Genomic DNA, 26,425 nt, shown 5'->3' with positions numbered 1-26,425 from the left:
GTCAACATTGTATGCCATCTGCCGGACCCTAGCCCATTCACTTAACCTATCCAAATCCCTCTGCAGACGTCCAGTATCCTCTGTACTTTTTGCTTTACCACTAGCTACTGATTGCCAACCAGAGAAACACCCATTAATCCCCACTCTTTTTGCTTTCTATTAATTAACCAATCCTCTATCCATGCTACTACTTTACCCTTAATGCCATGCATCTTAACCTTGTGTGGCACCTTGTCAAAGGCTTTCTGGAAATCCAGATGTACCACATCCATTGGCTCCCCATTATCTACCGCACTGGTAATTATTTTCATAGATTTCATAGAATTTACAGTGCAGAAGGAGGCCATTCGGCCCATCGAGTCTGCACCGGCTCTTGTAAAGAGCACCCTACCCAAGATCAACACCTCCACCCTATCCCCATAACCCAGTAACCCCACCCAACACTAAGGGCAATTTTGGACACTAAGGGCAATTTATCATGGCCAATCCACCTAACCTGCACATCTTTGGACTGTGGGAGGAAACCGGAGCACCCGGAGGAAACCCACGCACACACTGGGAGGATGTGCAGACTCCGCACAGACAGTGACCCAAGCCGGAATCGAACCTGGGACCCTGGAGCTGTGAAGTTGTCCTCAAAAAAAATTCCACTAAATTAGTTAGGCCGACCTGCCCTTTATGAACCCATGCTGCGTCTGCCCAATGGGACAATTTCCATCCAGATGCCTCGCTATTTCTTCCTTGATGATAGATTCCAGCCGATGTGGCCCATAACTAGCTTGATATCATGCTGAAATATGTACTTTAGCAAACATAGAATCAAGATAACTTGTGTTTAGTGTATGGATGCTTGTTATTTTCTTGTGACCTGTGATATTGTGTCAGCAACTGTGGCGGATTTACTTAGTGGGGTGTTTAGCTGACTGCCGCCCCCAATCATCTGCCACCGGAAACACCAGTTCTCTTTCTCCAACCACCCCCCACTCCCCCTCCCTCCCCCCTCCCACCCATGTCTTTACAATATTTAGCTGAGCGAATTACCAGTTTGTAGCTGGGTTGACTGCCCTATTAATTCAAATTTGCAAACTCAAGTGTATAAAAATTTTTAACAATATGTGACTTCATCTGTGATTTTATTTTTGAACTCATACTCACAGTCACATTCCATCCCCATTCAGTCACTTATTCACAATTGCACGCAGATACATGGGTAAACATGAACTGGGAATGCACAACACTTTAAACGCTTTTGACAGCGCAGAGTACAAATTAAAGCGCATGTGCTGGTATCTGACATCCCCAACTCCGTTTTTGTTATTTTCCCCCAGATACTAGCTAGTACATAGTCAGACTGTAACTGAATACACACTCCTCTCCAGGACTTCAAACTCTCATACATTAATCATTAATGTTAAACTAGAGTATGTGCCTTGATTGTAACACCAACTGGTAACTATACTGAGGTACACACTGATTAACATATAAGCATTTGCGAATCAATTGAGCTGAAATTAATAAACAGCGGACTGGAAAGGGATGAACTTGGCCTTAATCTGTACAATCTTCCTCCAAAATCCTATTGTTTGGTGACAGTGCCCAGAGCATTTGGTGCCCCAGTGCAACTTTGGCTCAATTTCCAGCTTCTCTCACAGGAAAGAGCTATGGGAAGCTGACAGACAGAGAGACAGGCCAATCAGAGGCAGGGTTAACCCAACATCAGCCAATCAAATGCCTTACAGGGTCTGATACGCCTTCAATGAGAAGTGTAGCAGCCAATAAAAAGATAGGAAATAACCAAGGATTTTAAAGAGCTGGCGGGGAAATGGGAAGCGGATGCCGAGGAATGAATGGTGCTCTTTGGTGGAAGGTGAGCCACTCACCATTTTTGGGACCACCCCCTCCTTTAATTTGTGCATAGTAGTTGTGGCATGGTGTGTTTCATTGTAAAGCCACCCTTGGTCAACAACTTCCTCCACTGTAGTACAAAGAAAGATTTTTGAAAAGGTCTATACTGGATCATCATTGCTTTGTTAAAGCCACTTTGAGGAGTAATTCATTCAACAAAATAAAACGTAACAGAAACCCTCAGAAATTAATACAAAATCTGAGAGTTGGAGATTGTGATTTTGCATACTGCTCACTTCAGATGTACAGATATTTTAAGTATAAAAAAAGTTAAAACAGTCTTGCGTTTGTGCATGTCGCAATATGTAAAAATGTTTTTGTTGCTTTTCTCAGTATCTTAGGAACTTGGATCCAAATTCAGCATATTATGATCCGAAAACGAGAGCCATGAGGGAGAATCCTTATTCCAACACTGGCAGAAACCCAGATGAGTAAGTCTTTGGGCAGTATGTCTCACTTAGCATCGTTTCACTTTAATGTCAGTAATAAAATTGTATTAGTATACCATTTAACATTGCCAGTTTCACTTAATGCCGTTTACCATAGACTTTGTTTTCTGTGGCCTGTCAGTTCACCTGATTTTTTTTTTCTGCAGTTCATCCATTCTTGTTCTCGGGCCTTTTTCCCCGTACTCCTCTCCTCTGTTCTTACTTTAATCCTTGGGTCCTGTTTTTCAGTGGCTCCTGACATCTGGCGTTGACCTGGTTTTGCCTCTGTACTCGCACTGAAATTCTGCACTCCATCTAGTGGCTGAAGTTGTTTGGTGCATGTCACCAGGACTCAACTGCTTCCTGCACCAAGCAACCTCTACCACAAGATGGAGCTTGGTCAATCTAAGTCAGTGTACTTCAAACTTTTTTACCCAGGACCCATTTTTGTCAACTGACCATCCTTCGGGACCCAGGCCAGCCAGCCATCCTTCGCGAGCCACACCAGCTGACCTTCGCGACCCACCATTTTTGCTTACCTTTAATGTGACAGGTGAGCCTCCTTGGTCCTCACTATCTCACTCTCTTTACCATTCAGTGTTACATTTCTGTTAAGGACTTCAGCTGATGATTTGAGTTCTCGCTGCATCCTTTGAAAACTCGTTATGCTTAGCCTTCAAATGCCTTTGAACATTTGAAGGCTGTAATCTTTCATTTGCCAGTACTTCCCTGCACATAACACACATGGACTTTGCATCCTGATTTGCTTTGGCACAATTAATAAAGTCATACCTCAAGAAATCATCTTTATACTGCTTTGTTCCTGATTTTAGTTTCTTAGTAGATTGTTCATCAGAGGCCTGGAGCTCACACCAGCAGTGCTTTGTCCTGCTGTGGACTCTCCTGATAAACCTCTCTCCAGCAGATTCAGTTGTGAGATCCTGGCCTGTTTGTGCTCTGGCCCTCTCTTCCTTATTACAAACTGATCCATCTTCAGTTCTTCACACACTCCTGTTTCTTGCTTCTGGCAGCTATAAAATGGAGGAATCTCATGACTTCAATATATATGCCAGGCACCTGACCTCTCTGCCGCCACTTCTGGTGGGAAAACTCTGCCGTTTTTAAAAAGAAATTTGGTCCTGTGACAGTGCTGACATCAGGAGGTGGCATTCTGACCTGCTGGGTACTAGGCCTGTGCACTGTCGAATCAACCTGAGGGGGTATGCATGCGGATGGCATTCTCTTCTTTTTTTTTAAACAGCCCATGGCGTCCCATGAGTTTTATTTGTGAAGACCGACAACATATAATACACCATTATAGTTACACGATTTCAGAGGTTTCAAACATTCACACAGATTTCATATGTTGGCCCTTAAACTCCACAATGCCTTGCCCCAGAAGAGAACCACACGTCATTTCTTTTCTGTGATTGCCTTCTTCTTGGATCTCAGTTTGAAGATCAAACAAATTGTGCAATCCCTGTATATGTAGCTATCACATAATACTTCCTCCCTGTGATGGTGTAGGCATTGGGGTACTTGTGGAAGCCAGTGAACTGGTGCTGACTGCCAGCATCATGACCTGCTATTCTCACAAAGGTCCCTCACACTCACCCTCACGCTCTCCATGTCCTTCACAGGCCCCAAATTCCAACTCCAACCTCCCTGCCGGAAATACAGCCCCCCGCCTCCTATTGGTCACCGGAGCAATGAGGTGCTGGATGTGATGTTAGGAAAGACTTTGCGATCTTGCGCTGTTCGCTTATCTTTAATGCGACAGGTGAGCCAGCTTGGCCCTCAAGACCTCGCTCCACTCAGGTTTACAAGAGGAGAGGGCAATGTGTATATCAGGTGCTGAGTTAGCTGGTTCCTTTGTGCTGTCTTCATCTTTGTGAGGGCAGAAAATACAACCTCATACATGTAGGTCGTTGTAAAGGGCAATTGAAACATAATACTTATTTTACTGAAGACTGGATGGTCCTCAGAGACGCGACTCCAGAATGCTGACAACCTCATGGACTTGTGGCATGTTTTTGATGTGCTGTCACAGGAGAGGCGCAACAGATCAGTCACTTCATCTGGAGTTGGTTCTAAGTTAATAATTGACTCTGGAGTCTCAACACCAAGGATTTTTCACCCACCTCTTCTCTTCCAAAATCTGAAACCTCTCCTCTGGAATGTAGCAACAAAAACTGATGATCTGCGCAGCCAGATGTGACTGATTAAGGCTTACCAGTCTATTGACAGTTCCCTTACTAACACTCTTTTCTTTGATTTATCACAGCAGTGTAGGGAACATGTAGTAGTTTTGGCTTTGTACTTGCCCTTGCCAAACTTTGAATTACTTTTGGAAAGCATCTATTTCTTCTCAGTGCCGAAAATAATCATCATCCTTTCCTTGCACTTTTAAGTTTAGTTTGTTTAGAATTGAAAAGGTGTCTGCAATGTAAGACATAATTAGCATCCAAGTTTCATTACTAAATGGATCAGCCAGAGGGGACAATTTCTCAAGGCGGAAGGCATGGATTTCATACCTCGGTTCGTGAACTCTGACAAACACCCAATCCCTTGACAGCCAGCGTATCTCTGTGTGGAACAATAAATGTGTGTTCAGCCCCCATATCGGAACACAGGACCTCAAAAAGCCGCATTGAGTGCACTGAATTTAATGAAATTCACAACTTTCTTTCACAATTCCTTTCAACACCACTGCAAGATTGGATGGCATTCCTTTCACTGCCAATGCCTCAGGGGAAGAAAACAATAATTCCAAACAATGTCCTGATCAGCTGCCTCCCTAATCCTTATTATAACTCCGCTGTTTTTCCCAGTCATGTTGGCTGCTCTATCGCTTGTGATACCTCTGCAATGAACCCAGTCGAGCACGCATTTTTCTACCACAAAACTATTTGATGCTTCAAAAATCTCTGCGACAGTCGTGCTGGTTGGAATCAGGCAGCACAGCAAATCCTCAACAAATTAATTGTGCCAAATATGTCTAATGTAAACTAGTAAGGTTGCACAATCTGAAACGTCTGTACTTTCATCCAGTTGTATTGAGAGCTCTTGTGCTTGCTTTAAACGCAAAATAAGCTGGGCTTCTAAATTCTCAGCAATATCACAAATTCGGCGTGCCACTGTTATGACGAAGAGGGATACTTTTCAGCTGACCTCTCTAGGACTGTATGAGCCATGTCTACTGTTGGAGGGTGAATTAATCTCTCTGCTATAGAGTGGGGCATTTTCTCTAACTACACGGTAAGCTACTATGTAAGAGGCTAATTGTGCATTGTCATTCAGTGTTACATTTCTGCTAAGGACTTCAGCTGATGATTTAAGTTCTCGCTGCATCCTTTGAAAGAAACAGAGGTTTGTCTTCGAACTCGCCATGCTTTGTCTTCAAATGCCTTTGATGTTTTGAGGGTTGTAAACTCATTTGCCAGTACCTGCATATAACACAAATGGGCTTGCATCCTGATTTGCATTGGCACAATTAACAAAGCTATATCTCAATAAATCATCCTTGTACTGCTTTGTTCCCGATTTCAGATTTTTCTTTTTTGGTTGTGCACCTGAGGCACTGGAGCTCTGTACAGTGCTAGTACTAGCACTGTTTTGCCCTGCCATGGACTCTCCTCAGCAGCTCACACCAGCAGATTCAATTGTGCGATCCTGGCCTGTTTGTGTCTCTGCCCCTCTCTTCCGTCGAACAAAATGATCTATTGTCAGTACTTCACAGTCCTATTGCCTTGCTTGCTCGCAGCTAGAAAATGGAGGAATCTCCTCCCTGATTTTGTGCCAAAGGCACCGTTATACAGGAGGCGTGGCGGACGTGTGACCTGATCTCTGCCGCTTCTGATCAGAAAACTGCATCGCTCCATTTAAAAGCTGGTCACGGCCGGCATTCTCAATTTAAAAGTCGGTCATGGACAGTATTCTCAGTTTAAAATTCTGCCTTGGCCGATGGGTGCTTCCCCCGCGATCTGGACCACTGCGACCGATGGCTCCACAACCTTCTGACACCCGTCCATGACTGACATGTGGGTCGCGACCCACAGTTTGAAAAGTACACAGTTAGTACTGAGTACTGTAATATATATTTTTAAATAGTTATGTTTGTTTTCTATTTAGCGATGTATTTCATTTTGAGAGATATTTCAGCTAGGGATCACGGTGCTACGCATGTATGGTACAGTATTGCAACTTGTACATTGTTTTTTTTCTGGAAGAGAAATGTCCGAAGAAACATTTCTAATTCTGGCATTTACGTTGATTCCTCTGGGAACTTGTGATTCACTTAAAGTTGATATCACATACAAACTGTGAAACAAGCCAAATACAATGTACTGTGTTCAGATAACTAACAAAGGAAAAATTACTTTCTTGGCCTAAGGGCAGTTTGTCTCCAACTGATTTTGAAACAAAAGGTTGTTAGGAATGTTTCAGTGGGGGGTGGGCACACAGTGCAGTGGTTCGCACTGCTGACTCACCGCGCCAAGGACCCCGGGTTTGATCCCAGCCCCGGGTCATCATCCGTGTGGAGTTTGCACATCCTCCCCATGTCTGTGTGGGTCTCACCCCCACAACCCAAACATGTTCAGGATAGGTGGATTGGCCACGCTAAATTGCCCCTTAATTGGAAACAAAAATAATTGGGTACTCTAAATTTATTTTTTAAAAAGGAATGTTTCAGTGGAGGTAGACCGAGGAATCTCAGAATTATTTAAAACACCACTCTGAAGTCTATCAGTTGCGATGAATGTTGTAATTTAACATTTATGTATACAGTGTTCCTTTTTCTGTTTCTCACTTCACACCTGTATTTTTTAAAATAAATTGAATGGCGCTTCATTTAAAAGCTGTTTGCTAAAATCACCAATCTGATTTTACTTTTGTTTGTGGGATGCTAGTGTCACAAGAGCACCATTTATTGTTCTTCCCTACACAGCTCAGGGGCTTGCGAGGCCATTTCATCGGGCAGTAAAGAGTTAACGACATTGCTATTGGCCCAAGTCACGTTTAATAATAATCTTTATTGTCACAAATAGGCTTATATTAACACTGCAATGAGATTACTGTGAAAATCCCCTGGCGCCTGTTCGGGTACACGGGGAGAATTCAGAATGTCCAATTCACCTAACAAGCACATCTTTCGAGACTTGTGGAAGGAAGCCAGAACACCCGGAGGAAACCCACGCAGACACAGGGAGAACGCACAAAGAGTGACCCAAGTGGGAATCGAACCTGGGACCCTGGCCCTGTGAAGCAACAATGCTAACCACTGTGCTATCGTGCTGCCCAGTTTAGACCAAACTGGGGTAAAGATGGCAAATTTCCTTCCCTGGTGAACCAAATAGGTTTTTAAAAAATCAAGTAGACCTGTGGTTGTTATTATTAGGGCAAGCTTTTTTTATTCCAGAATTATTTAATTAACTATATTTAAATTCTCCAACTGCTGGTGGGATTTGCACTTGAGCCTCCGGATCATTAATCTAAGTCTCTGTTACCAGTCCAAGGACATAATCACTATGCTACTGCACCCCTTAATTAACTAACTGTTCCATTGCCTCCAGTTGCATTGGAGCCAAACCACAAATCAATGCAGTCTGTCAATAAACCCATCCCTTTGCCTAAAGTCTCTTATTGGATTCATCTTTAATGTATGTTCTAAATAAAATTTTCTAGGATATGTTTTTCTTGTAATGTTCACAACAGTTCAGTTGAAACTTTGTTATTTGTAAGGAGAATGTAACTGAAAGCATGTGTGTCATATCCACTTTTATAATCCTTCAGTATGTACCAAAATCAAATTGCAGGCTTGCAGTGTACAAAAAGATCTGATTCCAAAGGGCATTATGTCAAATGATTCAATGATATGTTCAGGAAAATCAAATGAACATGCCAGTTCAATTTTTTTTCCCCAGATGACAGCAACTTGCATTTATAATACATCTTTAGCTTAGAAGAAAAGGTTTGAAGGCACTTTACACAAGAGTAATCAGATGACTTTGTCACTGAGTCAAAGGAGGGGGGTGTTAGAAGGGTGATTCAAAGCTTGATCAAAGAAATAATTTTATAGGAGAATGTTCAGAAAGTAGAAAGCAGCTTTGTAGAGCTTGAGGAGGTTGCATTTAGTGAGGGTTGAGGTTGTAAAGAGATTTAAATATATGATGTGAATTTTAAATAGAAGATATTGGATGGCACAACCTTAAGTAGGGTGCTCTTTCCAAAGTCTGGTGCAGACTCGATGGGCCAGATGGCCTCCTGCACTTTAAATTCTATGATCTGTCTATGAATTGTAAATTAGTGATTATAGGGTTGATAGTCGAGTGCAGGTTAGGATGGCAGCAGCTGAGATTTGGATGAGCTAATGTTTACAAAGGTTCGAAGGCTGGCAAGGGGAGCACTGGAATATTTGAGCCTGGAGGTAACACGTGCATGGATGAGGGTTTCTGCAGGAGGTAGGTGCAGCTATGGAGGCTCAAACTAGACTTAAATAGGGCACTAAGGTTCATCTTGAAATGCTGGCTGGGTTTGCGGTGGAAATGATGGTACGATGTCGAGTTTTTAGCAAAGACCTGGGCCAGGATTCTCCCCTACCCGGCGGGGTGGGGGGTCCCGGCGTGATGGAGTGGCGTGAACCACTCCGGCGTTGGGCCACCACAAAGGTGCGCACCTTTAGGGGCCAAGCCCTAACATTGAGGGATTAGGCTCCCGCCGGAGTGGTTGGCGCTCCGCCGGCTGGCGTGGAAGGCCTTTGGCGCCACGCCAGCCGGGGCCGAAGGGACTTCAGCCGGCAGAAGTCCGCTCATGCTGACGTCATCCATGTGCAGGGGAGGGGGTCACTTTGTTTGCGCCATGGTGAAGACCATGGTGAAGGCGGAAGGAAAAGAGTGCCCCCACGGCACAGGCCCGCCTGCCGATCAGTGAGCCCGGATCGTGGGCCAGGCCACCATGGGGGCACCCCCCCCGGGGCCAGATCGCCCCGCGCGTCCCCGGAGCCCGCCCACGCTGCCTGCTCCCGCTGGTAAGGTAGGTGGTTTGATCCACGCCGGCGGGAGAAGCATGACAGCGGCGGGAGAATCGTGGGGGGTGGGCACGCCGACCGGCGAGGACCGATTCCCACCCCCGCCGAATCTCCGGTGCCGGAGAATTCGGGACACGGTGGGGCCGGGATTGATGCCGGCCCCTGGCGATTCTCCAACACAGCGGGGGGGTCGGAGAATCCCACCCAATGACGTCTGGACTAGATTGTGCTTCACTGAGGTGAGGCTGGTTGCCTGAGAAGCAGGCTGATGTAGAATAATGGGGTTGATAACAGGTGGAAGAAACATACAAGTTGTGTACCAACAGTTTGGATGTTGAATTAAGGGCAGTGCCATCAGATGATGTTGTCAAGGGGCATCTGGTGAATGAAGATGATGAGGGACAAACGATAGATGCTTGGCGGCCACTTTTGCTTACAAACATTGAAACTTGATTGAAGAGATGCATTGAGACGTTGAGCATTATTGCTCAGAAACACTTGAGTTGAAAATATGTCAACAGGTATGCAATAAAAGTTCTGCATTTAGTGTTTTCATCTTATCTCTTGCATCTTATTGACTCAAATATATTTACAAAACAAGATCAAATAAGAACTGAACAGCTAAGCAGTTTGACAGTACATGTGGAGTTTGCACATTCTCACCTTGTTTGAGTGGTTTCGCCCTAACAACTCAAAAATGTGCAGGCTAGGTGGATTGGCCACACTAAATTGCCCCTTAATTGGAAAAAATGAATTGGGTACTCTAAATTTATATTAAAAGAAGCAGTTTGACAGTGAACACATATTTGAAGAGTTAATGGTAATTTGTGCTTAATATATCTTAATTAGAACAGTAACTCTCCCTCAAACTTGTAACTCTCCCTCAAACAATGGCTGTGAAAGGTTTTGGGATGTTCTGAGACTGTAAAAGGAAATTGAAAGCGCTTTGCTCTCTAGTGATGTCATCCCACTAGGATATTATACATAATTACTTTCTTGCATCTTTTTATCCTAGAGTTGGCTACGCAGGGGATAACTTTGTACGTTACACAGGTGACACAGTCAGAATGGCACAGACTCAGTGTAAGTCCTGAAATATTTCAGTGCTTTATTTCTTTTATTTTGTAATTGTGAGACAATTGCAGTAACATTTTCTTCTCCTAATAGTGTTTGCTTGGGAGGCTTATGAGAAAGGTTCAGAAGTTCATCTCCAAGCTGATCCGACGAAACTTGAAGTCCTTCACCAGTCCTTCAAGGTTAAGAAAGAGGAGTTTGAGAAACAGCAGAAAGGAAGCATATTAGAGAAGGTACAGTGCAAAATAAATTCTAGGCTCTGTAGCAATATGGAAGTTGCATCTTTAAAGGTTACAAACAAGGCTGAACACCTCTTAGTTCAAATTTTTTAGAAAAAAATACTGGCTCTGGAAAACTTTTTTTAAGTCATTGGTTTCCTGATCAGCATGGTGATTCTTGGGTTGGGTCTCCTTCCTTGCATGGCTATGGCATGATATCACCAGCTCATAGTGGCTCCAATCGCAACTGAGAGGGCAACAGTATCAAGCCAACCTAAAATGCTCATCTTTGGTGTGTTACTGGCAGAGCTGTTGCATGAAAGGAAAATAAAAATGAAATCATGAATATGTCACCAGAAACCTCTGTTAGATCAAGTTCTTTATTTCATTTTTTTGGAAAGAGCCATTTCTGTTTCATTAATCTAGAATCATGACGTTTCAGGCTGACAATCAAACATTTCCTAAAGACTGCTCCAGAAGGTAGAGTAAACCAAAAGAACATATTCTTTTTTTTTAATAAACAATTTTATTGAGGTAGTTTTTGGCTTTGTAAACAGTTACAGACATCAACAGAAAGAAAGCAAAAAAGGCAAAAATGTGCAAACATCCATGTACATTCAATACTTCAATCGTAACATACTGCACAAGCCCGCTCCTCTCCCACCGGTACTACCCGCCATTTTATCCCTCCTACTCTACTCTACTCTTACCCCCCCCCTCCCCCCAAACCGCCTGCTGACGCTCACTCTCCCGCAAAGAAGTCAATAAATGTTTGCCACCTTCGGGCGAACCCCTGTACAGATCCTCACAAGGCGAACTTAATTTTTTCCATATCCAGGAAACTTGACATGTCCGCAAGCCACAACTCAGTCTTTGGGGGCTTTGAGTCCCTCCACGCCAATAGTATTCGTCGTCGGGCTATCAGGGAAGCAAAGGCCAAAACATTGGCCTCTTTCTCCCCCTGGACTCCCGGGTCTTCTGAAACCCCAAAAATTGCCACCCCTGGACCAGTCGCCACCCTTGTTTTTAACACCCGGGACATGACGCCCGCAAATCCCTCCCAGTTCCCCCTAAGCCTCGGGCATGCCCAAAACATGTGAACGTGGATCGCTGGTCCTCCTGCGCACCTAGCGCATTTGTCCTCTATCCCAAAGAATTTGCTCATCCGAGCCACCGTCATGTGGGCCTGGTGAACGACCTTAAATTGAATCAGTTCGAGCCTGGCACATGTTGCGGTCGAATTTACCCTACTCGGGGCCTCTGCCCACAGCCCGTCCTCCATTTCCCCGCCTAGCTCCTCCTCCCATTTAAGTTTCAGTTCCTCCATCTGGGACCCTTCCTCCCTCATGAGCACCTTATAAATATCAGAGACTCTACCCTCCCATTCCATTCTTCCCCCCTAGAGACTATTCTGTCTTGGATCCCCATTGGCGGGAGGTGTGGGAAAGATGGGACCTGTCTACGGACAAAGTCCTGCAACTGTAGGTACCTAAAATCATTTCCCCATACCAGACCAAATTTCTCCTCCAAGCTGCTCAAACTCGCAAAGCTCCCTTCCAGGAACATATCACCCACCCCCGCCCGTCGCCATGCTCGAACCCCCCATCCATACTCCCGGGGGGCAAACCGATGGTTGTCGCAGATTGGCGCCTGAACCGACGCCCCCATCTCCCCGACATGCCTCCTCCACTGGCCCCATATCTGCAGGGTCGCCACCACTACCGGGCTGGTGGAGTACCTGGCCTGCGGCAGCGGTAGAGGAGCCGTGACCAGGGCTGCCAGGCTGGAGCCCCTGCACGAAGCCGCCTCCATCCACTCCCAGATAGACCCCGTACCCACCATCCACTTCCTTATCATAGCGATGTTGGCCGTCCAGTAATAATTAATCAGACTCGGCAAAGCCAGCCCTCCCTCGCTGCGGTTCCTCTCCAGCATCTCCTTCTTCACCCGCGGAGACTTTCCCGCCCAAACAAAGCTCATGATCATCCTATTAACTCTTTTTTTTGAAGAAGGACTGTGGGACAAAGATCAGGAGGCACTGAAAAACAAACAAATCTAGGGAGGATTGTCATCTTTACAGTCTGCACACTTCCTGCCAGCGACAGCGGGAGTGCATCCCATCTCCAAAACTCTCCACCACCCTGGCCAAATTTAACTTGTGCAGCCTGCCCCAGTCTCGCGCCACCTGGATTCCCAAATACTGGAACTTTTCCTCAACCAGCCTAAACGGTAGCCCTCTCAATCTGTTCTCCTGACCCCTTGCCTGTACCACAAACATTTCACTCTTGGCCGTATTTAATTTGTATCCTGAAAACTGGCCGAACTTCCTCAACATTTCCAGTATACTTCCCATCCCAGCCACTGGGTCTGGCACGTACAGGAGCAGGTCATCTGCATAAAGAGAGACCCTATGTTCTACCCCGCCCCTCACCATCCCTTTCCATCCCTCTGCAGCTCTCAGCGCAATCGCCAGCGGCTCTATGGCCACGCAAACAGCTGTGGGGAGAGCGGGCAGCCCTGTCTGGTCCCTCGGTACAGCCTAAAGTACTCCGACACTTCTCTGTTAGTCCTGACGCTGGCCTTCGGGGCCTGATATAATAATTTGATCTAATTCACCAGTCCCTCCCCAAACCCAAACCGTCCGAGCACCTCCCATAGATAGTCCCACTCCACCCGGTCAAAGGCCTTCTCGGCGTCCATCGCCACCACTACCTCCACCTCCCTGCCCGCCGGGGGCATCATTATCACATTAAGTAATCTTCTCAGGTTGGCCGCCAGCTGCCTACCTTTCACGAACCCAGTTTGGTCCTCCCCAATCACCTCCGGTACGCAGTCCTCCATTCTAACCACCAGTACCTTTGCCAGAAGCTTGGCGTCAACATTAATCAGGGTGATTGGCCTGTAGGACCCGCACGCCTCCGGGTCTTTGCCCCGCTTCAATATCAGTGATATAGTGGCTTGCGACATTGTCGGCGGCAGGGTCCCTCTGTCCCTTGCCTCATTGAAAACCCTCGCCAAGACCGGGCCCACCAGCTCGGAGAACTTCCTATAGAACTCTACTGGGTATCCATCCGGCCCCGGGACTTTCCCCGACTGCATGGCCTTTAGGCCCCCCCAATACCTCCTCCACTCTAATCGGGGCCCCCAGCTCATCCACTCGCCCCCCCACCTACTGTTGGGAATGTTAACCTGTCCAGAAACCTTTTCATCTCCTCCGGTTCTTACGGCAGCTCCAAAGTATACAGCTTGCGATAGAAGTCCCGGAATACCTTCTTCAATCCTGCCGGGTCCTCCACTTTGTGCCCCTTCCCATCCATCACTCTACTTTTTTCCCTGGCCGCCTCCCTCTTCCTGAGTTGCTGCGCGAACAGTCTGCTAGCCTTTTCCCCATGCTCGTTCACCACGCCCCTCGCCTTCCTAAGCTGTTCCACGGCCCTGCTCGTGGATAGTGCCCCCAGTTCCGACTGTAGTCTCTGCCTCTCCCTGAGTAAAACCTCCCCCGGGGACTCTGCGTGCTCTTCATCTATCCAATCCATTTCTCTGACCAATCTATCCATCTCTGCCCGGTCTGCCTTGGCTCTGTGGGCCCCAATTGAAATCAGCTCCCCCCCGCACTACTGCCTTTAGCGCCTCCCACAGGGTCGCCGCTGAGACCTCCCCCGTGTCATTCACCTGCAAGTAATTTTGCATACACCTCCGAAGCCTCTCACAGATCCCCTCCTCCGACAGCAGTCCCACAAGAACATATTCATTGCTGCCTTAAAGCTCACCGGGTGCAATTCTCCGAGCCCTGCGCCGGGCCGCTAGAATCGGCAGGGCCGCCGATTCTCTGGCCTGGATGGGCCAAGCGGCCGCGTAGAAAAAGCAGAGTCCCGATGGCGCCATACACCCTTGGTCGTTGCCGGCACGAACTCTGCACGGGGGGGGGGGGGGGGGGGGGGGCGCAAAAGCACTCCTTAACCGGGGCGGGCGGGCGGGGGCTACTTTGTTGCGCGGGCCGGCCCCTGAACCACCACGCCATGTGTAGGGGCCGGCGCGCTGAAGAAGTCACCCGTGCATGCGTGGGTTGGCGTGGCGCCCATTTGGCGCCAGGAAGGAAGGGAGGGAGGCTGGAGCGGCATGAACCGCTCCAGCGCCGTCCTGGCCCCCTGTTGGGGACAGAATCAGTTGTCCCCGGGGCCGTTGCGCGCCGTCGTGAAACGTGACGGCGCGAATACTTAGTCTCCATTTTGGAGAATCACCCCCACCATGTGCTGTTATTAAATTCACTTCAATAGGTTTAACCAAACTTCATGAGCAAGTCTCTCTCATTAGGCACTAATGGGAAAACAGATATTTCAATAGATGCCCTGATGCTTCAGTGTGCCAAATTAATTAATTTAATGCGGTAATTAACTAATCATTACAAAAAAATTTAAGTTTGTCACAGGTTTGGGATATTTAGTGTAACGATTTTAATTAACAGGATCAATAATAGGTTAAAAACAGCATGGAGTGACCATTGTAAGTGAACAGTCAGACTTGCACAGCTAGGATTTCACTTGGGACCATTAATTGCAAGGGCAAAGTGGCTGGTTCATTGGATGTACTGCTTTTCTGTGCTTCTGCTAGAAATTACAACATCACCATTAATTCTGTAGGGAGCATTGTGCTGGATACCTGATGTTGAAATAGCTAATGTGGATGAAATGAAAAATGAAATGAAAATCGCTTATTGTCACGAGTAGGCTTCAATGAAGTTACTGTGAAAAGCCCCTAGTCGCCATATTCCGGCGCCTGTCCGGGGAGGCTGGTACGGGAATCGAACCGTGCTGCTGGCCTGCTTGGTCTGCTTTAAAAGCCAGCGATTTAGCTCAGTGAGCTAAACAAGGATGGAGGCTTTATCCACTTTTATTTAAATGCATTTCTTGTTGGACAGGTCGTTTCAGTAGAAATTATATTGAGTTTAAATTATATTATATTTAAAACTATGTTGGATAGTCATTAAGATTTTTTAAATCCAAAGCTGCTTATTGTGTATTTGTGCCAGATAAACCATTGATAGAATAACGTTTTTATTTTCAAAAATGACTTCTCCACCTCTCCCAATAGGCATCAGGTTTAAGAAAATGTAGGGGTTGGAGCTAAGGATCTTACCTAAAAGAAGTTCTTTGTCTGTTTGCCTCCTGGGTCGTTCATTGGATGTGGGTTTAATTACAATGTTGAGACCTGTCTGCGAAAAGCATTAGATTGCTGTACGCTGAAGTAGTTTGACTGAAAGGAGAAATAATCTTAACAATGCTGTAATGTTTCATTGATTACAATAAACACAAAAATCAGTCATCTTTACTGTACAACGGTTGGCTCATGTAATTGAAATCTCATCTGGCAATGGAAACTTTTGTTTAGAATGCACCATGTATCAGAAATCCATTCTTTCAAATACTCTTATTCCTCTTTTAAGTTTTGAAGAGCAAAGTTGGAAAAAATTGCCACATAGCAGTGAATTCTTAATTTCCCATGATTCCTGGCTTCTGAATCCAGCCAGAATCCCAAATAATCCCTTGATTTATAGTCATGTGAGATCAAGAGGTTTTCAAAACTGACCATTGTGAACTGTAACAAATATGAGAATTGTAGCTGAGTGGAAGAGTGAAGCAGTGTGATCATTTGAGTACTTTTGGATTTAATCATGCTCTCTCCTGGTCATCATTTCCTTTTTTTTTGCTGATTCTTTTCCATATGCTTTTACTAGAGCACATTTTCATCTGGCTATCATTGTTCCCTGTCATCAGTTCTGTTTGCTCCTTTTATGTCACATGGCCTCTTGCTATTTCTGTACTTGAACATGTTTTCTTAATTGCTTTCCTGATCATTTGTAATTGTTCATTTATGTGCCTTTTTGAATGCCAGATTTTAAAATGAGAGGCCCACGTTAAGTGCCTTTTTAATTATTCAGCATTGCACATCTGACAGATTCTAAGGTCACTGGATGTAAAGTGTAAAACCACAGCCATATACATCTGTAGGGACACAGTTGCCTTAAACTGCTACTTAAATCACTTTATATGTCGGATCATAGAATTTCTACAGTGCAGAAGGAGACCATTTGACCCATCGAGTCAGCACCGACCCTCTGAAAGAGCACCCTACCTAGGCCCATTCCCTGCCCTGTTCCTGTAACCCCACCTAACCCACAAAGAGCCAATTTAGAATGCCCAATTCACCTAACCTGCACATCTTTGGACACTAAAGGGCAATTTGGCAAGTTCAGGTAGTGCCCCCAACAGGAGCAGCCCTTTTTTACTTTGTCCCTAAGTTTGTTTCCTTCTATTTTGTTGGTGGACCTCAAGAGTGGCCAGTCCACCTAATCTGCACATCTTTGGACTGTAGGAATAACCGGAGCACCCAGAGGAAAACTATGCAGAATTTGGGGGAAAGTGCAAACTCCACACAGACAGTCAAGCAAGGCTGGACTTCAATTTGGATTGCCAATTTTGTGCATTGTTAATTTGGTCCTCAGTGATTGCAATATGTCCAATTACAAATTGTTTTAATCCAAATAAGAAGTTAACAATAGCACAGGGATTACAGGTTGCTTGTGCAACTGCAGGCTAAATGTCTCCAGTTTCTGTATTGTCTTGCAACGTCAGTGGGTAGCCGTTGTAGGGCGAATCACTATTGCATCTAATAGACTAATCAGATGGATATAAATATAGACCTTGAGGTGAATCAGTGCTCTGATTTAAATTTGTGTTTGTTTCTATCCATCGTTTTGACTTTTAAACCCATTCTAAACATTTTAAAGTCTGAGGAGTGTAACATTGCAGTGCCTTTTTCCTTTGGTCGTTGATCACAACGGCTCTAATTTCCTGTAGCATATTCTAATCAGTTCTCCACAAATTTGCAAATGGTGTATCGACCATTGGACACTAATGTTGTTGTTGAAGTGGATTCTTTCTGACATATGCGGAGAATATTTAGGTTACACCTTGCTGAACTTGTGTTCAGCCTGTACATGTTTGAACTGTATGGAATGTGATGTCTGTGAGAATTTTCCGATGATCATTTTTTTTCCCATTGTGGATTAATGATCATCTCTCCTATTCTAATTTAACACAGTTGCTGATGTGTAACAAAATCACCTTCTCTTGCAGTATGGAGGCCAGGAACATCTAAATGCTCCACCACGTGAGCTGCTGCTAGCTCAGACAGAGGATTATGTGGAATATTCAAGACATGGTGCTGTCTTGAAGGGCCAAGAGAAAGCAGTTATACGATCCAAATATGAAGAGGATGTCCTGATTGGTAATCACACAGTAAGTGATGGAGTTTTGATTAAAGAACGTCTCATAATTCAATCTTTCAAGACCAAATGTTTGATAATGTGAACAGATTAGGACTATGATTTCATTTTATTAGTTTAATGGAATATGTATTTTAGTATCAATTTAATGCTCCTTTAGACTTCCCACATCTCATCTTGGAGCCAGTGAAGTTCTTTTTAAGTGTAGTTACTGTTGTACCATAGGGGCCTATAGGGTACTACAGAGCCAGATTAGTTCAGTTGCCTAGACAGCGGGTTTCATGATACAGAGACGCCAGCAATGCGGATTCAATTCCCCTACCGGATGAGGTTATTCATGAAGGGCCTGCCTTCTCAACCTTGCCCTTTGCCTGAGATGTGGTGATCCTCAGGTCAAACCACCACCAATCAGTTTTGCCCCTCAAAGGAGAGAGAAGCCTATGGTCATCTGAGACTATGGCGGCTAGCATAGGGAAAATTTGACAGGTTATTTGCGCACAGCAGGGCCTCGCAAACAGCTATGAGATAAAGGACCAAATAATCATCTTCGGTGGTGATTGCTGTATAAATGTTAGCCAGGACACCTTAACTTATCTTTGACTAGTGCTGTGGAATATTTGACAGTCACCTGAAAGAGCAGAGACGGTCTCAGTTTAATATTTATCCAGAAGGCCAGTGTGCTGAGAGACCAGCACTCCCTCAGTTTTGCACCAAAGTGTCAGCCTAGATCATGTGCTCCAGAAATGGGATCGAAGCCACAATTCTCTGACTTGAAGGTTGGGAGTCTTATCACTGAGCAAATGTTGACACTAGGGCATTTAGGTGGAATGTCAGGCAGACCAACCATTGACAAGCATTGAAGTGATGGGGATTTGTTAAGCTCATCCCATAGTGGTTTTCACCCCAGGATCAGAATGGACTTTCGAGTCTGGGGAGGCAGCACTGAACTTCCAGTTCCTTTCTGAATTCGTGTTTCTATACTGGGGGAAAAGGTGAGGTTTTATTAATGCTGGTAGCTTTAGAGAGTCAACTTAATGGGCCAATACTTGTCTCACAGCGAAAGGTGAGAGCTTTCTTTCTCCCTCTTGTTCTCTCTTTCCATCTGTTGTGTGCATTAAATAAACATTTTCACACTGTTGTTGAAAGAACGTTTTTGTGTTGATGGGGCATGAACACAAAATTCCGATCCTTGAATCAGCACTCTTGTTGTGTCTTTTCCTCAACTGAGGATTCCCCTTCATCATGGTTAACAGGGCCAATGTCCATTTCTGCCCGAGTTCCCACACCTCTGCACTCACTCTTTCCCATCCCACTCAGAACCACGATGGGTTTCCTTTGTCCTTAACATCCACCTCACCAGTCTTCACATTCAATGGATCATCGTCTGCCATTTCCACCGTCTCCAGTGTGACCCGCCAACAAACACATATTCCCCTCTCCACCCCTTTCAGCATTGTGCATGGATTGTTCCCTTCATGACTCTGGTCCACTCAATCTCCAACATCTCTCTTTCCGCCCTCACCCCCCCCCCCCCCCCCCCCCCCCCCCCTTCCCATGGCAACCTGTAACACAAACACTTTAAATGCAACAATTACTCTTTCACCTCATCTTTTTTCCATCAAAGGCCCCAAACTCCTCTTCAGGTGAAATACCAATTTATATTTTGTACGTTCAATTTAGTATGCTGTCTTTTCTTACAAAGCAATCTGCTCTACACCGGGGAGACCAGATGCAGATTAGGTGGCCGCTTTACAGAACAACTCTGTTCAGTCTGCAAGCTGATCCTGAGCCTGTCATTTTAATTCTCTATCTTACTTCTACCCTGGTCTTCTGACCTCTGCCTCCACCAGTGTTCTAATGTAGCTCAACACAAGCTTGAGGACCAGTACCTCACCTATCAGTGAGGCACTTCACGACCTACCAGTCTCAACATTGACATCAGCAATTCCAGACTGTAACCTCTGCCCATCTGTTTCCTTTCTCTTTGCTGGTTTTGGTTTATTTGTTCCTTGTTTTGCTTTTGGATAGTAGCTGTTCATTATTCTGCCAGTCACACCTCCTCTGGACACATCTTTTCATTCTTTACTTATCCCTTTGGCTTTGCACCAACAACCCTTTTGTCCTTCAATCTACTTTGCCTTCTACCCTAACACAAACCTTCACTTTTGTACTTTTTTCCCAACCTCCCTCACTTAACTTCAAGTCTGTTCCATTTCTAATTTTTTCCCAGTTTTTCTGAAGAAAAATCATCAACCTGGAATGTTAATGCTATTTCTTACTCCAAAGATGCTGCCAAACTCATTGAGTATTTCCAGCATTTTATGATTTCCAAAATCTGCAGTATTTGGCTTTGTTTATTTGGTCTGTATCTTTTAGTGTCAATCAGGCTTGTATTAGCTCTCCTTCAAATCAATTCCTTTATTATTTTGCTCCAGTAAAATTGTTGGTGTTACAGCGATGAGGAAATCACTGTCACATCTTGGCCATTTATGGGAAGGTGGCAAATATTAGAAACTGCATGACCATGTACAGTGCCATGGGGAATCATCTGGGATAAGTTTGAAATTTATTTAAGGAATTGCCTGTTAGTTGGGAGTCTCAATTTTTGAACTTTTCTTTACTAATATAGTGTCTTGTTATATTTCTAAATAGTTTTGAACAAATCTCGGTAAATTTGGAATTCTGACGCTAATGAGTTTTTCAAATTGCACTCATTTTAATTCATGTTTTGCTTGTGTGTTATTTTACAGTCTGTTTGGGGATCCTACTGGAAAGAAGGGAGATGGGGGTACAAGTGCTGTCACTCATTTATCAAAACCTCCTATTGTACAGGAGAAGCAGGGAAGCAGATTGCTGTAAGTAGTGCAATACTTCAGAATAGCCCTTATATTATTAAACTTGTAAGATTTCATCATTTCCCAGCTGCCCACTTTCAATCTTTTGCATAGTTTTAGTATTATTTTTGATTATTAAAGTCCATACGCTATGTGTTTCACTTTAACCTTGCTTTAACTCTTCACAAAGGATTTAAATTTTAATCTTGAGCATGAGTGTTTTATTTACAGTAATTGCTTTGAAGGGTTTTAGTCACTATGTGACTGTTTACTACTAGTTAGAGGATAGGGACATATTTTTAACAGAAACAGTTTCAGGAGCAAAGAGGCTCAGCTCCTGCTGGCTGAAATCTGAACCCACATTAACAGAAAACAGGGGAACAATAACAATAGACAGCATTGAGAATGTGAAAAAAGGAGAGGATTATGAATATTCCTGTAAATGATATTAAGTGGCTTTAACAGGTTAGGAGGTGGGTCACTCATTGTTAGCTAACCACCATCATCCGTTCTTTTAACCTTGAAGTTAACGTGGCCGAGCCAGTTAATATGTTGGTGGATGACCGTAATGGTGATACCATTAAGCCAAGAAGAGCTGGTTGAACTTTCTCTGGTTTGCGGTGATCATCAACCATTTGGAAACCTAGACCTCAATACTATCAAGATCCCACTGTAGCCTGACGTGGGCTTCTTTATCCAAAGGTTTGTGAATGGAGTTGAGTGTGATATATTCAGTGACTAACTCCATTACTGACGTGATCTAGGAAAATTACCTAGTAAAACCAGTTACTGAAGTAAACCAAGGCTGCCTGTTCATTCCTTGGCTACATAGAAAGTTAGAATATTTGTCTGAAGCACAGAAACCAAAATTATCTACAGCTAAGAAGCACCAAAATTTTTGACATAGCATTGTCTTATATTTAAAACTAATATTAGTTTCAAGTTCTGTTGAATAGTCTATGCATGAAAGATTAACCTGTGTTTAATCTTACCAGGTACTGATGGACTGTTGTGTATCTCCAGCAACGCTTATTTCTTTATTATAGATAAATTGTTGAATGGCATATAGCAGACTAGATTCCTATCCACATTGTAATTTTGCCCATGCTTTTCTCAATGTAGGTGGAGGATCAATCTGACTGTGTAAGTGAAATCCCAGATTCAAACCAGGAAGTGTACGAGAGCATACCAAAGACTTTAGTGGAGGCAAGTGTCATTTTTACATGATATTCTGTGAAAAACATAATGTAAAACTATAATAACATTTGAAATTTTATTTTATTAAATAAAACTGTCAGTGCCTGAATTTCTTTCCTTCGCCTTTTACACTTGTTACTGACTCAAACGACCTGTTTGTGACTTCCAGTGATGTCCTTGTTGGAGTGATGGGGATTTTGGGGTATTTGAGAAACCTGAATGCTGAAGGAAGTCCACAGATATATTCTAGCTGTTGGCTCAGATCCTGTGCGACAATGTATTGCATGGATGGGTTTCTGTGTGTATCTTTTTATGAACCAACTGCAATTTTAATTAAAGCCTCTTTTCTGATTGCAAAGTCTGCAAACCAACATTTTCCAGTTTTGCTAAAAAGCTGCTTCCAGCTGAATATTCCTAATTTATCTCTTTCTGTCAGGTGTAAATCACACTTTCTAAATACTACAGCTGCTCTTGGCTACTTGCGGAGTTTTCCGATATAATAAATACTGATGTTTAGGCTGGCGGAGTTAGCTCAGTTAGCGAAATGATTAAAATGTGATTCAAAATAACACCAACAGCGTGGGGTTCGATCCCCATTCTGGCTGAGGTAAGCTTGGGGTCTGCCCCCTCGCTCTGCCTCATCAGGGGGAAAAAGCACAGCATAGGCCATGACTCGGCAACCCTTAAATCGAGGATTCGACCCGGAGATAAAGAAAACAAATATCTGTGCCATCATTGATACATCTGGTGATTCATGTGCAAGGACACATATTCCTTTGAATACAGACATTTACTTTGATTTTGTTAACCTTGATAGCATTGATCTTTTAGCAGCCCTGGTCAGGTCATAACCTAGGAACTATCTTAATTGACAAGCTTGCAACAATCAGGAGTACAAGTTGACCCACGATTGAAGGGAAGAAAAACCCAGATCTTGCCAGCTGAAATGTACTTGGTGTGTGACTCCTGTAGAGGAGTTAGGGCTGGGTATGAAATACAAGAAGTGTTGAAATGATTTAATGACCAGAATTCAAGAAGAATTTAGTTTATCTAATTATTTGTAACACCAGTTTGACGCTTGGTTATAGATACATAAGGAAAAACTTAAAGAAGGCAAGAAGAAAAAGAAGAAACAAAGGAAAAGTCATAGTTCAGACAGTGAAGATGAAGATGCAAAGAAAGAAAAACTGAAAAAGGTGAGTTGTACATGTAGAAGCTGTTTTCTTTTCAGATAATGTATTTATTTAAACCTGTTCAAGTAAACCTGCTTTGACAAATTCTTACAGTTAATTCATTCTTTATTAACTCTGGTTTTCACCAAAATGATATTTCCTTTCTGTCCCATTGTTGTGTAAACATGGAGATTAACATAAATATGGTACAAAATAGAAGATGTTAATTCAGAACATTAAACTTTTCAATGCTAAGTGACAAATTCATTATTTGTCATAATTTATTCAAGATTACGTTTGAGGTAAAAATTTAATGGTGCAAGTCAACATTAAGAATCAAAAATGATGAAACATTTGTACAGTGCTGTGCTGGCGCTCATACATTGATTACCTTTATATCATTTGTAGAATATATTTGATATAGATCGCAAGTCATTACTGTTCGCAAATAATTCAAAATAGGTTCGTCTTTAAGAAAAATAGGTGTTCTACAAAGTTTTATTTAATTATAGTTTAACACAGGGCAGCATGGTGGTGCAATGGTTAGCACTGTTGCCTCACGGCGCCGAGGACCTGGGTACGATCCCAGCCCTGGGTCACTGTCTGTATGGAGTTTGCATATTCTCCCTGTGGCTGCGTGGGTCTCATACCCACAATCCAAAAAGATGTGCAGGATAGGTAGTTGGCCATGCTAAATTGCCCCTTAATTGGAAATAAAATAATTGGGTGTTCTTAAATTTTATTTTTTTTTTAAATTATAGTTTAACACAAATGATGCATGTGGCATAAATGCATTTAGTAAATATTGTTATTTTAGTTATTGAAGAACTGATCTATTGCTATGTTTCATTTATGGTGCAAGTGGAAATGGGTTATTATTGGATAATCAGGGCAGCACGGTAGCATAATGGTTAGCATTATGGCTTCCCAGCGATAGGGTCCCAGGTTCGATTGCTGCTTGGGTCACTGTCTGTGCAGAGTCTGCACATTCTTGCCATGTCTGTGTGGGTTTCCTCCGGGTGCTCCGGTTTCCTCCCACAGTCCAAAGATGTGCAGGATAGGTGGATTGGCCATACTAAATTGCCCTTCGGTTAGATGGGGTTGCAGGGTCACGGGGATAGGGTGGAGGTCTGGGCTTAACTAGGGTGCTCTTTCCAAGAACTGGTGCAGACTCGATGGGCCGAATGGCCTCCTTCTGCACTGTAAATTCTATGAGAATACATTACATTGAGCAAACATGGCGCTTTGATGGGCTAAAATTGCTTGTACTCTGTCCCTCATATTTCATTCTTTGGCCAATCCTGTTTTTTTTACTATTGAAGCATCTTGACGCAACATTTTTAACATAGACAAATATATGACTGCAATGTTTCATGCTTTTGGTTAATGTCCGTTTTTATCTAATTATACCTCTATAAAGTGTCTTTGAAGGAAGGTGTAAAGAATGGTTTAGATTTAACTTGGCTATTAATATATTATCAGATCAATTTTGTAGCTGTAGAACATACAACGGAAGCAGACTGTGTGGGTAGCTATTGAAGTTTGTAATGTCGGAAATTCTAATGTCTACTGAAATGATATGTAATTGATTCTACATGAATCAGTAACTTTTAAAAAGATGCATTTCCCCTTAGGCAGTTTCATGTTCTGCAAGAGCAAATATTCTTCATTTTCAGCTAGCATTTAATATTTATTGTTTTTAATTCTCTGATTATACAGAAACATAATATAGGAGGAACCCATAGCGCTATTCACAAAATAAAATTGTGTGAATACATATAAAATATATATAAATAAAAGTAATGCCAGTGTTCTCATTTTAAAAATAACTTCAAAATATTTAACAAACTCACTGGCATCTGAAGGCAAGTCAACGCAATCAATTCTCTTGTAGGACACAGGCGATTTGGAGATACTATAACGAATAGTCCCTGGCATTTTTTATAATTCATCTGAAAATATTTACAATGGTGGCAGTCCTGACGGTATTTCTCTAAGTTGAACCAGAATTGGTGTCGATTGGATTGATTTGTTTCCAGACAAGTCATCGGGTGCTTTTTAAGTCGCCACAGAATTTCTTGCTAAAGATCAATAATAAACATTATAGTTTGCTAGGCAGGCAAAATTTGTTTTGGATTCTTTCTTTAAGAAGGATCCAGTTCTGAATAACACTACAACTATTGAATGTATCTATCATTTTGATTTGCTTAAAATTTATATTTACCTCTTTCTGATCAGTCAATAATCTTCTGGATAATTCTAATTTAAATTAATAAAAGTTCTGGATATTGAAGTTAACTGTTATTAAACATGTATGCGCACAACTGGGACGTTAAGAATTTAGCAAAATGCGCACTCTTATTGAAGAGCAAACAAATTGAGTATTTAATACATCTTTTTACCCATAGTTACATTTTAGGGAGGAGGTGATTGTGCAAGCCCTACACCTAGCCTTTATTAGTAAGATCGGCATGTAATGTTGCTTGTCTATCTGTTTTACATTTTTTGGAAATTAGTATTAAACTTTCAGGATTGTGGTTATGTTGTCCTGCTGCATAACACTTTATTTTGACATACTTTTAGGCACTTGTTGCTGAAGAAGCTCGTTTGAAGCACGTTGAACACATTTTGCAAATCGATGAGCGTAAACGAGGTTACAACAGCATCTTTGAAATAAAGGAACCCACTGAAGAAGAAATAGAGGCATACAGAATGAAACGTCAAAGACCTGAAGATCCTATGGCTTCTTTCCTTGGGCAGTAATATATATGAATTTTTTTTCCCTGAACGCCAATATTACAAACGCTTGACTTCTCAGATCTGCTCCTAAAGTAAACATTTGATTTCCATTTTTTTAATACATGTGTAATGAATTCAACTTCTCCATTTGCAAATGCTGTGGCTTTCTGGAGAAACTGGCATTTTGCAGCGTTCAGCTCTTGTGCATTTTGTTTTGGTTAGATTTGTACTATGTAAAGATTGTTATTTTATGTCTTGACAATGTACAAGTGCGTAATGTTCTCTGAGTAAACTGAATTGACCTAACTCTTCAGTTATATTCAATATTTATATTCAGTTCTACAGAGAGCTGGCATGGAACAGATGAGCTGAATAGCCACCACCTAGAATTCATAGCATTTACGATGCAGAAGAAGGCCATTCGGCCCATTGAGTCTGCATCGGCCCTTGGAAAGAGTGCCTCTTACTTAAGCCCACACCTCCACCCTATCTGCATAACCCAGTAACCCCACCTAACCTTTTTGCACACTAAGGAGCAATTTAGCA

The 26,425-nt window shown here is 43.2% G+C and overlaps 1 protein-coding gene across 2 annotated transcripts in view; it reads left to right on the top strand.

Moving 5' to 3' along the window:
• The window catches only part of slu7 (SLU7 homolog, splicing factor), a 60,381-nt gene extending 34,196 nt beyond the window's left edge, over positions 1-26,185 (top strand). For both annotated transcript variants that reach the window (XM_038795471.1, XM_038795470.1), the window contains exons 9-16: positions 2,239-2,336; positions 10,376-10,443; positions 10,528-10,667; positions 17,789-17,950; positions 20,688-20,792; positions 21,894-21,977; positions 23,057-23,164; positions 25,724-26,185. In XM_038795471.1, the coding sequence (XP_038651399.1) occupies positions 2,239-2,336; positions 10,376-10,443; positions 10,528-10,667; positions 17,789-17,950; positions 20,688-20,792; positions 21,894-21,977; positions 23,057-23,164; positions 25,724-25,903 (945 nt within the window). In that variant the 3' untranslated portion in view covers positions 25,904-26,185. The remainder of the gene's footprint in view (positions 1-2,238; positions 2,337-10,375; positions 10,444-10,527; positions 10,668-17,788; positions 17,951-20,687; positions 20,793-21,893; positions 21,978-23,056; positions 23,165-25,723) is intronic.
• Positions 26,186-26,425: the final 240 nt, after the last annotated feature.

Source organism: Scyliorhinus canicula, chromosome 4, assembly GCF_902713615.1.
Source record: "Scyliorhinus canicula chromosome 4, sScyCan1.1, whole genome shotgun sequence".
Taxonomy (NCBI): Eukaryota; Metazoa; Chordata; class Chondrichthyes; order Carcharhiniformes; family Scyliorhinidae; genus Scyliorhinus; species Scyliorhinus canicula.
This window is presented reverse-complemented; position numbering and strand designations above follow the sequence as displayed.